Here is a 15,617-nt window from a genome sequence, read left to right as displayed (position 1 = left end):
ATTTATCTGATTGTTTAAAATTTTTATATTTTAAATTTGTTTAGTTGATTATTGAGTTCATTTTAAAAGGTTTTTATTTATTTAATATGTTAATAAGAGTTTAATTGATTAACATGATTCATAAATTTTATTTGTAAGCATGATTTATAAATTTTATTTATGAATATTATGTTGGACCCCGTGGTAGTTTTGATGTGATCAACCAAGTTGGTTAGGTCCTGCTGTGTTTGATCCCTGTGTCTAAGTGTGCAGGAGCTTAGGAACACAGGAAGTCGAGCGGAAGACGCAGCTAGCGAAAAGGACGGCACGGGAAGAGAGCCGACGGGCTTGGTGCGTCCGAAGGACAAAAGAGCTGTGAAAGAGTACTCCAGTGGGCGTGAAGAGCGTGCGCGGCTGCTCGAAGGACAAAATTGCAGTAGTTCTGAGCAATTAGAGTGTAAAAGGCTTCTCCGTCTTCAGAGAAGGAGAATTTTCTTAGTGCGCTTTTCACTGCCCTGGATTAACAACCCTCTTGGTTGTAACCAGGTTAAACTTCTGTTTCTGCTTTTATTTTTTGTCCTTATTATTTTACTACTGCATTTATTCTGAGTTTAAATCCGAAGAGGGTAGTTTTATTTTTTGTCTACAGCAATTCACCCCCCTCTTGCCGGTCTCCGCTGCACCAACAAGTGGTGTCAGAGCCAGACCGCTCAGAAGGACTAACCGCCGACTGACGCACAACGATCAAAACGATGACCGGAGACAGTGACTACCCACTTGCATTCGAGGGGGAGTTTGCTTCATGGAAGCAAAAGATGGAGGTATACCTTAACTCTGATTTTTCTATTTATTTAATAATGAAATCTGGTTATGAAGCACCAAAGAAGGCAAACGGAGAAGAGCTCGAGAAATACCTCTGGAACGGAAAGCAACGTGACGAGTTTATGGCAAATGCACGGGTTGAATTTCATCTTCTAACCACAATACCAAATGAAGATCTCAACAAAGTCGGAGAGTACAATAGCGCAAAAGAACTTTGTGAAAAGTTCTTAAAACTCCACTAAGAACAAATTGAAGTTGAATCCAACTCCTCGATGGACACTGATTCGACGTCAGAAGAGTCCGAAACTGAGGTAAGTGTCGAGACAGAACTAGTAACCGAACTCCAACTTGAAGACCTAGAATGCTCATCACAAATGAGCATCGATCAAGGGGGAGAAACATCAGAAGACGAAAACAACTCGACAGGGGGAGAATCAACCGCCGATAAGGTAAGTCAGGTATGGTCTCCACCTCTTGGTAAATTAATTGTTTCAATTTAAATATTGCCGAAAAGTTTTTGTGAATTACAAATGATCTCGTCGAAAGAATATTTTAAATTAAAAACTGAAAAACTATTAAAGAATATTGAGTTAAAAGACACAATTTATCAATTAAAAGATTTTGATAAACTAACAATAGAAAATGTACAATTTTTTGCATGCTCAATATTTGTTGCCATAATTCTAAAAAACTGTGAATTAAGAACTTATGAAAAGTTAAAATGGAAATTTAAAAATCATGATACTTTATCTTAGTTGGAATATTAGACTTAGCGCTTTCAGAGAAGAAAATTAAACAGTAAATTTCCTTATAAAGCTTTGTCAAGGAAGTGGTTGTTGCTCCAATAACCAAGAAGGTCTAGTGCCTCGCCACGACCTGGAAGCTGAAATACTGAAATGAAAGGTTTAATAAACTTTCTGAAAAAGTATTTAAAAAATTAGAATTAAATAATACTTTGAAAGTTTAATCAAACATTTTTGAAAATTTTGTTTATAAATTCATTTCTAGAAATATTTTTTCCTGAAAATATTCTAAAGACTTAATTTGCTTTTGACTTGAAATTCTTTTATAAATCCTTAGAATTTTTGAAAATTCAAAAAGTCTTTTAACTTAGAATTTTATTTAAAAGGTTCCCTCTAATTAGGACCCCATTTTTGCTGTGATCAAAGGGGGAGAGAAAAGTACAAGTTTAGGGAGAGTTTAATTTTTTTTTTTAAAAAAGTGTTGCAATTTTACTAATTGCAAAAATTATTCTTAACTTGTTAGTTTAGTATTTTTTTTTAAAAAAAATTACTGTTTATGTCTATTTTTAACCCTAACTTGAACTTGGGTTGATGCACATCAAAAAGGGGGAGATTGCTGGACCCCGTGGTAGTTTTGATGTGATCAACCAAGTTGGTTAGGTCCTGCTGTGTTTGATCCCTGTGTCTGAGTGTGCAGGAGCTTAGGAACACAGGAAGTCGAGCGGAAGACGCAGCTAGCGAGAAGGACGGCACGGGAAGGGAGCCGACGGGTTTGGTGCGTCCGAAGGACGAAAGAGCTGCGGAAGAGTACTCCGGTGGGCGTGAAGAGCGTGCGCGGCGTTCGAGGGACATTAAGCCGGGACAGAAGGCTGCTCGAGGAGAAGGCCGGGAATTGGGTTCGGGTGAGCCCTATTCCGATTGGCCACAATCACCCAAAAGAACGGAGCGTCGGAAGTTGGAAAAACCAAGCTGGAAACTGAGCTGCCAGCTTGGAGGCGCCTCCATCATGAAGGCGCCTTCAACAGGTCAGATTTGACCGTTTGCGTTGCGGATAAAGTTTTATCCGCTGATCGAGCTAGAGGCGCCTTAAACCTTGTTGGAGGCGCCTTGGACCATCGGGATAGACTTTCCAGGAGCTATATAAAGGCCCCTGGAGCTAGGAATGAAACAACAATTCAAGCAATCAATCTGTAAGCAATTCCTAGCAGTAGTTCTGAGTAATTAGAGTGTAAAAGGCTTCTCCGCCGTCAGAGAAGGAGAATTTTCTTAGTGTGCTTTTCACTGCCCTGGATTAACAACCCTCTTGGTTGTAACCAGGTTAAACTTCTATTTCTGCTTTTATTTTCTGTCCTTATTATTTTACTACTGCATTTATTCTGAGTTTAAATCCGAGGAGGGCAGTTTTATTTTTTGTCTACAGCAATTCACCCCCCTCTTCCCGGTCTCCGCTGCACCAACATATTATTGACGAAGAGTCTACAATCTTTGTTATTATTTATTTAGTATGTTGACAAGAGTTTAATTGATAAACATGATTCATAAATTTTATTCGTAAACGTGATTAATAACTTTTATTCATAAATATTATTCACAAAAAATTATTAAATATATATTCAAACTTATTCATTTAATTTAACGAATTATTCAAGCTTACTACTTAATTCATTTGATGTAGGTTAAACAAATATAAATAAATTTTTACTGATCACCAAACTTGCTCACCTAAAAAGATATTTTTTTTGGAAAAAAAAGTTAATAGAGAGGATAAAAGTTTATCATACTAAAAAAATCTTTAATTCTCTATTATTATAGTAGTTAATTAATAATTTCTATAAAACTTAACTTTAAATATATTATAGCTCTCGTGGCAATGGTATAATAGAAGAGTCTAAGTTGTCATTAGATATTTACGATTCGATTTCTAACTATAACTTTTTTTAGTTGGATGTTACTAGTTTAATATTTTTTTTCATAAAAAACCATATTATATATAAAAAAGCTTGTATATTAAAATATAGTTACTATAATTAAAATTTTGAGTTAATTAAAATTATTTTAAAATTAGTATAACAGTTATTAAATAATTGTTATATGAGTTTTAAACTGATTTTAATTATTTTAAATAATTTTAATTAAGTTGATAAAATATATATATATAAAAGTAAGATTTTTAATTAAGTTATTTTTTAAAAAATATGTATTTTAAATAAAAATACTTTAACAGCGTTCAAATAAAAGTATTTTATAAATGTCCTTTTATTTACTTTTTTTTTTAATTGTCAATTAGGGTTTCGATTTTGTCCATTTTAGGAAACGAAATTCGTTTTGGTTGCCCCCTCAAATCTAGTTGGGAAAACTCAATATAGAGAAAGAACGCTGCCATGGATCTTTAATACTGCGAATGTCCAGGGCAGCTGCCTTTCTCTACTTCCTCTCTTCAACCACCGTAACGAAGCGCCTTTTCTCCTCCGCCGCCGCAGCCGCCGCCGCAGTCATACCTCGGCAACAGCAGGCGGAAGGCCTCTACGCCGACGGATTCGCCCTCGTCGCCGCACTTAAATCCTCCGCCGCCGCCCTCGACGTCGCCGCCGGGCAGCGCCTACACGCCTTCGCCCTCAAGCACGGCCTAGAAAGCTCCAACCTTTTCGCCCGCAACGCCCTCCTCAGCCTCTACGCCAAATGCGGCCGCCTGGACGCCGTCCTCCGCCTCTTCTCCTCCGCCACCGACCGGGACACGACCTCCTGGAACATCCTCCTCGGCTTCTTCGTCAGGGCCGATCGCCTTCCCGACGCCCTGGCCGTGTTCAACGAAATGCCCCACCGGGACACCGTCTCCTTCACCACCATGATCAAGGGCCTCGTGCGAGGCGCCCGACCGGACGATGCCCTCGCCGTGTTCCGGGATATGGTCGCCGCCGGAGTCCTGACGAACGAGGTTACCCTCGCCACTGTCACATCCGCTGTCGCCCACCTGCGCGAGCCTCGCTCCGTGAGGATGGTCCACGCCGCCGCGATCAAGTACGGCGTCGTTGATCTAGTCGTCGTCGCCACTAATCTGGTTCACGCCTACGCGACCTGCTCGCGTCTGGACGACTCGAGATTGACCTTCGACTCCATGACGGAGAGGAACATTGTAACCTGGAACGTGATGCTCAACGGCTATGCCAAGGCCGGTCTAATCTCCCACGCTCGCGACCTGTTTGACAGAATGCCACAGAGGGATTTGGTTTCTTGGAGCACGATGGTTGACGGATTCTTGCGCGCCAATAGATTGCGCGAAGCTTTGGAAACTTACCGCGGGATGCTGCAGAGCTTGGGCCAGAGACAGGTTGAAGTGCTGCTGGTCGATTTGGTATCATCGTGCGGCCGCTGCTTCGCCACACAGGAAGGTCTGCAGCTTCATGCAGTGATCGTCAAGACGGCAATTGATTGCCATGCTTTTGTGCAGTCAACACTGATCCATTTCTACGGCGCCTGTGGCCTCATTGATCATGCTGCTCTCCAGTTCCAAATTGGCTGCAAGTCTCATGTCCCCTCCTGGAATGCCTTGCTATTCGGGCTTACACGAAACAACATGGTTGACGAAGCAGCTCATCTGTTCGACTATATGACCGACAGAGACATTGTCTCATGGAGTATCATGATCGCCGGGCTTGTTCACAGTGGGTCCTCTCGACTGGCTTTAGACCTCTTCCGAACGATGTTGTACAAGGGTTTTGAGCCAAATGAAGTCACATTGGTGAGTGTTCTCTCGGCGGTTGCTGACTGTGGCAATGTCGAGTATGGGAGGTGGATCCATGACTACATAACCAGTAGAGGCATGCCTCTCGCCGATAACTTGGCTGCAGGGCTGATCGACATGTATGCAAAGCGTGGGAGCATCACGAACGCAATGGAAGTGTTTGAAGCTGTGAAGGACTTGGATTCAGTTTCGCCTTGGAATGCCATCATATGTGGCTTAGCCATGCATGGGCATGCAGCTAAGTCACTGCAAACATTCTCAGATATGTGTGGGAAGAACATCAAACCTAATTCGATCACATTCATCGGCGTTCTCAGTGCTTGTTGCCACAATGGTTTGGTCGAGGCAGGAAAGCAGTACTTCAATGCAATGAGAAAGGAGTACAAGATCACACCTACGATCAAGCATTACGGGTGCATGGTCGATCTACTTGCCCGAGCGGGTTGTCTTGAGGAGGCAGAAGGGTTGATCAAATCAATGCCTATGGAGGCGGATGTGATGATATGGGGGAGTATGTTGGCTGCCGCAAGGACTTACGGGAATCTTAAGATAGGGGAGAGGGCTGCGGAGAGTTTGGGTAGGCTCGAGCCAACTCATGGTGCAGCAAGAATTATGCTGTCGAATATCTATGCCGACGCGGGTAGGTGGTATGATGTGCTTCAGCTGAGGAAAGAAATGGATAGCAGTCGATTGATCACAACACCAGGGTGCAGTGGGATTCTATGACGACTAATCATGGAACCTTTGTTCAACTGATTTGATCATTGTTTATGGATCTGTTTCATTCATTCAGATGCTAAAGATTTGTTTACAAAAGGATCCAGCCATAACATGTTTGCGGTGTTCCCTTGGAGAAGAAGAAAAGGTCAAGTACTTTGGAGAGAAGGAACGACACAAAGACAAGAAAAAGAAGATAAGGGAGGTGAAAAATAAGTGGGCATTTGCCTTGAACTAGATGGAAAGTCTTCTTCTCACCATTGCTTTGTCACCATTTGGGTAGTCACTTCATACTCGAGGAGAGGTGTTGATTGTTGAAGGTTCATGTAAACGAGGTCAACAATGAGATAAGATAAAAAATGATTAATCAGATTAGGGAATGTTGAATCGAAAAAATATACATAGAGGTCTATCTTAATAGTCAATATTCTCAGATTTGTTATCCATTAATAAGAAAAAATTTTAGTTAAGTCTCGAACTCTAGACTCTACTTCTAAGGTAACATTGAGACAAGATAGATCATTATCGAAGATGTTTGGGTGGAGAGTATAATTGATGGTGAAAAAGTTGGAAGGATGTTGACACTGCAAATGATAGTAAACCGGTAACATTTCATATTCTCGTTTGCCGTCTGAGACCTTAGTTTTTTTACTAAAATATCACCTATTTCTATTCAAGATCCCAATATCACAACTCCATTTCTATCTAAATTGTGGAGTAAATGAGTCTTTAGATGTGGTATTTTTCTAATGATTTTTTCAAGTCCTTGGTTTGTCATATGAATATGAATTTCATATTTCTAGATGTGAAAAGAAGTATAAATATCTTCATATGTCAAACATTCACTAATTAGAACTGTATCTTCAAAATTGATGGAACCATGTGCAAGGGTGAGTCGATAAGATAATAGTTAATGATTAGTAGAGAAAAGGATAGAAAATCCAAATATTTTGATAATTATATTTCTAGCCTTATTATTCTTTTCTTTTCTTGTGTTTCATTTTCGATACTTGGAAGGAAATGAGGAATTTGTGAACACAATTCTCTCTCAATGTTTTATATGATCCTTATTGATTGATTCAATGACAGTGATGATTATGATCAAATCCAGCTTTTACTTGCAGTGTAATTTTATCTGGAAATGAAAAAAAAAAAAAGGATTAATTATATAAAAAATAATAATTATCTTTTTTGAATGTATTGTCCAAAAAATTATTATAGATAAGAATATTATAAATCCCTAAAAAATATTTAATTTATAATTTTAAAATTATTTTTAAAAAATTAAAATAAGTACTTATCAAAAAATAATATTGAAATATTTATTTTAGGCTTACCTTGTATGTATGGTAGGTTTAGCATAAATATGTTAGAATTGTGGTATATCAATAATGAAAAGGATAAATCTATAATAGGATTTAACTAATACTCGAACCAATCTCTCTAATGCTAACAATATATATTTACTTGGTATCCACCTCAAATGAGTTAACTAATCCAAGGATCTACCCCTCTCTCACACATCCATTATGAATACACTCTTTCTTGGAAACAATCCGGAGGCGGAGAAGCCTCGTACAAGCTCACACATAAAGAAGATATAAGAAGAGGAAAATACAAGCTAATATAAATGAAATCTTACAAGATTTACAATAATGAAATCCTAGCTTATTCTCTTCTTGCTTGTAGACACCTTCTTGATCAACTTGAAAGTGCAGCAACACTTCTCTCTAAGTCTCCAAAAATCTGGTGTGAAGATCGTGTAAGCTCGGTGAAGAGAGTGGAAGAAAGGGATGCCTTGAACAGTGCACGCGCTCACCCTTTTCTTCAACTCTGTGGGCGCCTTAATCGATTAAGAATCTCCTTAATCGACTACCACGTCAGCAATATGCATAACGGCTACTTTTCTGAATCTTAATCGACTAACCCAGTCGATTACGCATGCCTAATCAACTAGCCTGATTGATTAGACATGCTTCTGTTTGTGCGAGAATGACCCGTAAGCGATTAAGGATCTCTACTTAATCGCTTACCAAACTCTTTGTGCCTTCACAAATTCCTAACTTAAGTGATTACTCTAATCGCTTAAGCCAAGCTGCAACTCACTATGTCGGCTTGGTAGCAAGGTGCTCTTTCGCTCGGCCTAGTAGCAAACTTGACGTCAGCCGAGCACATTGACAGTGGGCTCCCGGATGAGCGGCTATCTCGCTCAGCCCTTCAACAGACAACACTTAGGAAATGGACTTCTGGGCGAGCGGCTACTCCGCTCGGCTCGACAACAGACATCATGTGGGCAATCAAATTTCGACCGAGTGGCTATTCCGCTCAGCCGAGCAACAGACACAGCAGGATATCTTTTGACATCCTTTTGGGAGTTAGTGCTGTTGACAAGCGGCATGGTCAGACAGATGATCATACGGCGGAAGCTTCCACTGTCACTTCAGAGATATGCTTGGCCCGTTAAGGTACTGTGTCAGGGACACTTTACTGACACGTCTTTTCAGGGAAAGCTTTGAGATGTGTGTCCGCCACGGGAAGCGGACACACTCACTACAGGAGCTCTAAATAAAGGGGAGTCCAAGCATCGGCGACGTTAAATGCGAGTCTCCACTAAATCATCGAGCGGCGACGTTAAACGCGAGTCTTCATCAAACCGTTGAGCGGCGACGTTAAATTCTTGTCTCCGCCTACGGTCGAGCAGCGACCTTAAACGCATATCTCCACTAGAGGTCGAGCCGCGACCTTAAACGCATATCTCCACTAGCGGTCGAGCGGCGACCTTAAACCCGAGATCATATCAAACCGTTGAGCGGCGACGCTAAATGCGAGTCTCCATCAAACCATCGAGCGGCGATGTTAAACACGAGTCTCCATCAAATCGTCGAGCGACGACGTTAATGTTGGTCCCTTTGGAGGACGGCAAGAGGGGAGGGGTGAATTGCCCTACAAAATAAAACTCGAACCTTTCTCGGATTTCAACTATATCATAAACACTTGTAATAAAAAGTAGAGACTAAGTAAAGAAATCATACACCAGAGATTTACTTGGTTTGCAATAAGAGGATTGCTAATCCAAGGAAAGTAAGCGCACTATGATCTCCTCTGGGCGGAGAAGCCTCTTTACAACGTTGACAGCACAAATGAAAAGAACACAACTGAAAGCACAGAAAGAATTGATTACAAGTGAGTTAAATAATCTGTGCAGACCAGTACTATATTTATAGTACTGGTCCGGGCGCCTGGAAGGGGTTTCGGGCGCCCTGGGGGGATAAAATTTTATCCCCCAACGATCAGATCGCGTTTGACGCAATCGTGGTCAAAAGTCAGCTCCGGGCGCCCGGAGGGGTTCCGGGCACCCGGACCCTCAATAACGCCCAGGGCGGCCGGAATGATTCCGGGCGCCCGAACCTCTCAAGTCAACTTTGTTGACTTTTTGTGGTCCGGTTCCACTGCTCCGGTTTAGCTCGTTTCGGTCCGGGTCTGTTCGCTCCGGCTCCGTTAGCTTGGGTGATCTCGGCCTTCCGGAATAGGGCTCACCCGAACCCATGTTCCGGCCTTCTCCTCGAGCAGCCTTCCTTCCCGGTTTCTCGTCCCTCGAACGCCGCGCACGTTCTTCTCGTCCACCGGTGTACTCTTCCATGGTCACCTCGTCCCTCGGACGCACCGAGCCCATCGGCTCTCTCCCGTGTCGTCCTTCTCGCTAGCCGCGTCTTCCGCTCGACTTCCTGTGTTCCTAAGCTCCTGCACACTTAGACACAAGGGTTAAACAAACGCAGGACCTAACTTAGCTTGTTTGATCACATCAAAACACCTTTGGGGTTCCAACAATCTCCCCCTTTTTGATGTGAGCAACCCAAGTTAAGTTAAGGTAAACACATGCAATAAAAACAATTTATATTCAAATAAGTCCAAATATTTTTCAAATGAAAAATTATATTACCTCCCCCTAGACTTAACATACTTCTCCCCCTTTGATCACATAAAAATTGGGGTGATAAACAAGTCTAAGGTAAATTCAAACAAAAACTTTAAGTGTAAAATATTTAATAATGTCTAAGTAAAGACACTCTTCAGAATTCTTCTTTCGAAAAAGAATTTAAGTAAAACATTTTTCAGATAAAAACAGTCACAAGTGTTAAAAAAATTTTAAGTTTGAAACTTATCTCAACATTCCCAAAAAAATTTTCTAATTAAAAAAAATTCTAAGTTAATATTCATAAGAAACAATTCTAAGTCAATTTTAAGAAAAATGATAAGGCAATATTATCATAAAAAAAATTCTAAGTTAACTTTTATATAAAAAAAATCTAAGTCAATTTTCATAAGAATTTCTAAGATAATAAAAAAAATTTCTAACACAAATTGAATAACTCTTTTAAAGCATTAAGTAATTTAAATTAATGCTTTTTCAGTTAGTCAATTAAACTTTTCATTTCGATACTTGGCTTCCAGGTCGTGGCGAGGCACTAGGCCTTCTTGGTTATTGGAGCAACAACCACTTCCTTAGACAAAGCCTCATAAAGAAATTAGTTGTTTAATTTCCTTGCTGAAAATGCTAAGTCTGACTTTAATTTTAAATTAAACAGGTTTTTGGAACCCAGTAGAGGTTCCTACCTACAGGATTAACCAAGTATTTCCTAGGTACATAGATTTTTGGTATATTTCTAATTTGACTTTGATGAAATCTATAATACCAATTTAAACCTCTATAATTTCTAAAAGTAGAAATATTTGAACCATTAGATTTTTTCAATATTTTTATTTCTTCTTTTAGTTTTTCATTTTCAATTTTCAAATTTTCAAAATCCTCTATCAGACATGATTTTGCCAAAATTCTCTTTGTTTCTAGAATTTCATTTTCTAAATTGGCATTTTTATTTTCTAATTTATACATGGATTTAGTCATAGCTTTGATACCAAAGTAAAGTTCATCAGGGGGTAAGAGGCATACCTCACTTACCATATCAGACTTAAAGCCTGAATCTCCCCCTACTTCGCTACTTCCATCTGAGGTCGCTCCCCCTTCATCGATGCTGGATTCTGATGTACTTTGTCCTTCGTAGCTTGCCATCAGTGCTATCCCTGCATATTCTTGAGCTTCTGATTTGGATGAAGAAGTGTCGTCCCAAGTTGCTTTTAGGTTGTGTTTCTTGGGTGTCTTCATTTTGACCTTCTTGAGTTCTGGGCAGTCTTCCCTTAGATGTCCCTCCTTCTGACACTAGTAGCATCGTACCTTTCTTCTACCTTTTTGATTCTTTTTATTCTGCATTTTAAATTTATTAGATCTAAAAAACTTTTTAAAGTTTCTTACCATGTACGCTTCTTGATCGTCTTCGGAGTCTGACTCGGGTTCATCCTTGTTGGTTGCGTTCAGCGCCATAGTCTAGGTTGTGTCCTTTGATATCTCTGCATATCTAGTTTCGTGTAATTCAAGGGTAGAAAATAACTCTTCTAAAGTACTTACCTCCAGGTCTTTTGAGATGTAGTAAGCATCGACGATTGATATCCACTCCGGAGTTCTTGGAAACGCGTTGAGCGCGTAGCGTATAGTGTCCCGGTTTGTTACCGTTTCACCAAGGTTTTCGAGACCAGTAACTAGTTCTTTTACCTTTGCATGTAGACCGGCTACTTTCTCACCTTTCTCCAGACGGATGTTCATCAGTTTGTTGAGGAGGATGTGTTGGTGCGGGTAGCACTAACGGTCTAACCCAGGTTTTGATGAATGACAAATAGGTTAAGTTAGTTGTGTTGTTGTCTGACACTTTGATCAAGTGTGCAGGAAAAGTCCAGACAGGTCGACGGGCTGACCGGATGTCTGGCACGAAGTCCAGCTAGGTCGACGGACTGACCGGATAGCTGGCAAGAAGTCCAAGCGGGTCGACGGGCTGACCGGACGCTTGGCGAGAAGTCCAGCTAGGTCGACGGGCTGACCGGATAGTTGGTGAGAAGTCCAAGCGGGTCGACGGGCTGACCGGACGCTTGGCGAGAAGTCCAGCTAGGTCGACGGGCTGACCGGATAGCTGGCGAGAAGTCCAGACGGGTCGAAGGGCTGACCGGACGTCTGGCAGGTAAGTAAGGTAAGTCACTGGAGGGGAGTGACTGCGAGGACGCGTTCCCGGGAAGGGAACATTAGGCGTCGATCCGGCTTAGATCCATTTCGGATATCTAAGTCGAGATCGTGACTAGATTCCGGTCTCGGAAAGACGGAATCTAAGTCATACTCTTTGCTATTACTTTGTTGAACTTTAATTGTGCTAACAATCTGTTTTACAGGATATATATTTGCCTTCGGACTAACGTTTGTCTTGCAGGACGGACGGAAGGAATCCAGGCGCCCGGGAGGCAAACTTTATCCTGATTGCGCGTCGCCACGTGGAGCTCACTGGTTGGACCTGCCACGTCTCACCAGGGCGCCTGGAAGGGATCCGGGGCGCCCTGAGCTTCATATAAAAGAAGGGGCAAGGGTGGAGCTTAATATCAACTAAGAATCCAAGATCTGCTGCTCTGCGCTCCAACGACGTTCACAAAGCTCCGACGACTCACTCCGGTTTTCTTTTAATTCATTAGTTGTCGGTATACCTTTGTTTTTCTTTCATTAGCAATATTTGTACGTAAATTGTAATTATCCGAATTGCTAGTGAATTGCCCAACGAAAGTACTCAAGGAGTACGGGCCTTCGAGTATGAGTCTTCACAGGCTCCGAACGAAGTAAAAATCAACCGTGTTCATCTCTTTACTTCCTTACTTTTCCGTTGCGTTTTAACTCGAGATTTTCGAATCGATATTCACCCCCCCTCTATCGAATCTAACGGTCTTACAAGTGGTATCAGAGCAGATACCGCTCTGATTTGGTGCAACCACCAATCAGACAAAGAGGGGGTCTTTTTAAAGAAAAATTATATATCGTTCATTTTTAAAATAACATATTTTTTATTATATATCGTATCAGAGCAGGTACGCCTTTCGTTTTTTCCCTCCAAAACTGTTTTTGAAAAATACATCGTCATCTTTTCACTATTATTTAGTATCGACAAAATATTACATTTTCAAAAATTTGAGATAATATTTTTTATTAATATTTTAATAATATTTTATTATTAAAAAAAAAAATTAGTGAAATATTATTTTTTCCAGCACTGCTAATCCAAGACCAAGTCTTGGGATTTTGTCTTTGTTTCATTGTGTGCAAGAACAATGTCTTTTCAAGAAGGATGGAACCCCAATGAACCACCACCGTACGATGAAGATTTCAACTACTGGAGGCGAAGAATGGAATGCTTCTTAGGAAGCGTAGATATCAATTATATGCTAATATTGAAAAAACCTTCTCAGAACTCGGAACTGAATAAAAACGTAAGTAAAATTATTTGTAATATTTTACCTAACAATATCATATGCAGACTAGAAAAATACAAGAATGCATATGAGCTGTGGACCCAGTTGATCAAGCTTCACGAGACGCCAATGGAGCTAGAAGATCAAGTTAAAGTCGAATCCGGACTCGAGTCAGATCCAACGGAGAAGCCTGCTGAATTAGGGGTTGCGCTCAAGGTTAGTAATATTTACCAAAACACCCTTGCTAGTAGTAGTTTAAAATATGTGCATCTTAATTTGGATATATCTGAAAGTATATGTGAAAATAGTGTACATGACAATACTTGCGAAAATACCCCTAGGACATTTTCTGATAAAACAAATATAATTAATTCAGAAAATACAGAAAATACCCCTAGGATATTTTCTGATAAAACAAATATAATTAATTCAGAAAATACAGAAAATACCCCTAGGATATTTTCTGATAAAACAAATATAATTAATTTAGAAAATACAGAAAATCTGAAAATAATTAATAAATCTAAAATTTCGAATTTAAACCTAAACAAATTTGAAAATTCGAACAAAAAGGATGACAAGGTCAATATCAATCTAGACACAATTAATAAATTGTTTAATAATCTAGACAATATCAATCTAGAAAATTCTATCCAAACCCAAGATAATTTAATTAACAAAAATTAAATTTTAATGATAAGACTTATTTAATAAATTCCACTAATTATATCAACTTAAAAGGTAAAGAAAATATAAGGATAAAATCAAACACTTTGATAAAATCAAAACGGAAGTTAACAAACTTAAAATTAAATGTTAAAGATAACATATTAAACAAAAATAATCTAGAAAATTCAAAATTAATAATTAATAAAAAGTTAAAAGATAAACCCTTAAAGAAATATAATTCAAACAATTTAATTAACTCAAAATTAAATAAAAACCTAAACTTTAAAAATAAGCTACTAAAGAAAGATAAGTCAATTAACCCAATAAAATTAAAATTGAAAGAAATTTTAAATATTAAATATACTCTTTTAAAGAAAGATAATTTGACCAATTTAATTAATTCAAAATTAAAAACTTAAATTTAAATTACAAATTAAACATTAAAACTTAACTAAAACTAACTCTAATTATACAAGAAATCTTAAAAATAAAAATCAACAATTTAGGGGGAGGCTCCAGAATAGCTGGCACCTCCAAAAAATAATTTACCCGACAAGGTAACCGAAACAAACTTACCCGGTAGGGTACCCAAAAACCAACCTACCTGGCAGGGTAGTTAGGAATAGAATAAACAGGGACAAAAAGTTTAACTTGACAAGCAGTACTGGTGAAGTTTTGGATGATAGTACGTTGGGGAAGCTTGGGCATCGCATGTCTAGAAAGATATGGCTTCGATCTGGTGCATTTGGCCAAGTGGAACTGACCGAAGCTACCCCTTACGGATCCTAACTAGGTAGACTAAGGTTTGGTACTAAGCTCCGTGGATAGGACTATTCGGAAAACCTCGAAGGGTTGGTTACTTCTAATGATGTCCAGGTGACTCACCAAGCTTAGAAGTTTATCCGAAGAATGCCTATTTGTTGAGACCAAAGCCAAACCTGAATCTAACACAAGTTAAACCAAACTCTGTAATTAAATCTAATTCATCTCACAAAATTATAGGATTCCCTGATTGATAATCTAGATCGGGTGAAATGAATAAGGATTAAATTAAATAATTTTCAAATTAAAATTAATTTTCAAATTTCCAATTAAATTAAAATTAATTAAAATTAAATTTCGAATTTCAAATTAAATTAAAATTAATTTTCAAATTTTAAATTAAATTAAAATTAATTAAAATTAAATTTCGAATTTCAAATTCAAATTATAATAACTTTAAAAAACTATTTTAAAAATTCTTTAAAAACTATTTTAAAAATTCTTTAAAAAATATTTTAAAAATTCTTTAAAAACTATTTTAAAAATTCTTTAAAATCTATTTTAAAAATTCTTTAAAAACTATTTTTAAAAATTCTTTAAAAAAAAACTATTTTAAAAATTCTTTAAAATCTATTTTAAAATTTCTTTAAAAACTATTTTAAAAATTCTTTAAAATCTATTTTAAAAATTCTTTAAAAACTATTTTTAAAAAATTCTTTAAAAAAACTATTTTAAAAATTCTTTAAAATCTATTTTAAAAATTCTTTAAAAACTATTTTAAAAATTCTTTAAAATCTATTTTAAAAATTCTTTAAAAACTATTTTTAAAAATTCTTTTAAAAAAAAAA

The 15,617-nt window shown here is 38.3% G+C and overlaps 1 protein-coding gene across 1 annotated transcript; it reads left to right on the top strand.

Moving 5' to 3' along the window:
* Positions 1-3,854: 3,854 nt before the first annotated feature.
* LOC121985443 (pentatricopeptide repeat-containing protein At5g19020, mitochondrial-like) lies at positions 3,855-6,653 on the top strand. Its single transcript, XM_042538905.1, has one exon. The coding sequence runs from the start codon at positions 3,946-3,948 to the stop codon at positions 6,010-6,012; it is 2,067 nt and encodes a 688-aa protein (XP_042394839.1). The 5' UTR covers positions 3,855-3,945; the 3' UTR covers positions 6,013-6,653.
* The last annotated feature ends 8,964 nt before the right edge of the window (positions 6,654-15,617 follow it).

This window comes from Zingiber officinale, chromosome 5B (genome assembly GCF_018446385.1).
Source record: "Zingiber officinale cultivar Zhangliang chromosome 5B, Zo_v1.1, whole genome shotgun sequence".
Lineage (NCBI taxonomy): Eukaryota > Viridiplantae > Streptophyta > Magnoliopsida > Zingiberales > Zingiberaceae > Zingiber > Zingiber officinale.
The sequence above is the reverse complement of the archived record's forward strand: the minus strand, read 5'-3'. Positions and strand labels throughout refer to the sequence as shown.

What these genes read in the sequence shown, in the direction of transcription:
- LOC121985443 (XM_042538905.1), top strand. Translation starts at nt 3,946, where the DNA reads ATGTCCAGGGCAGCTGCCTTTCTCTACTTCCTCTCTTCAACCACCGTA.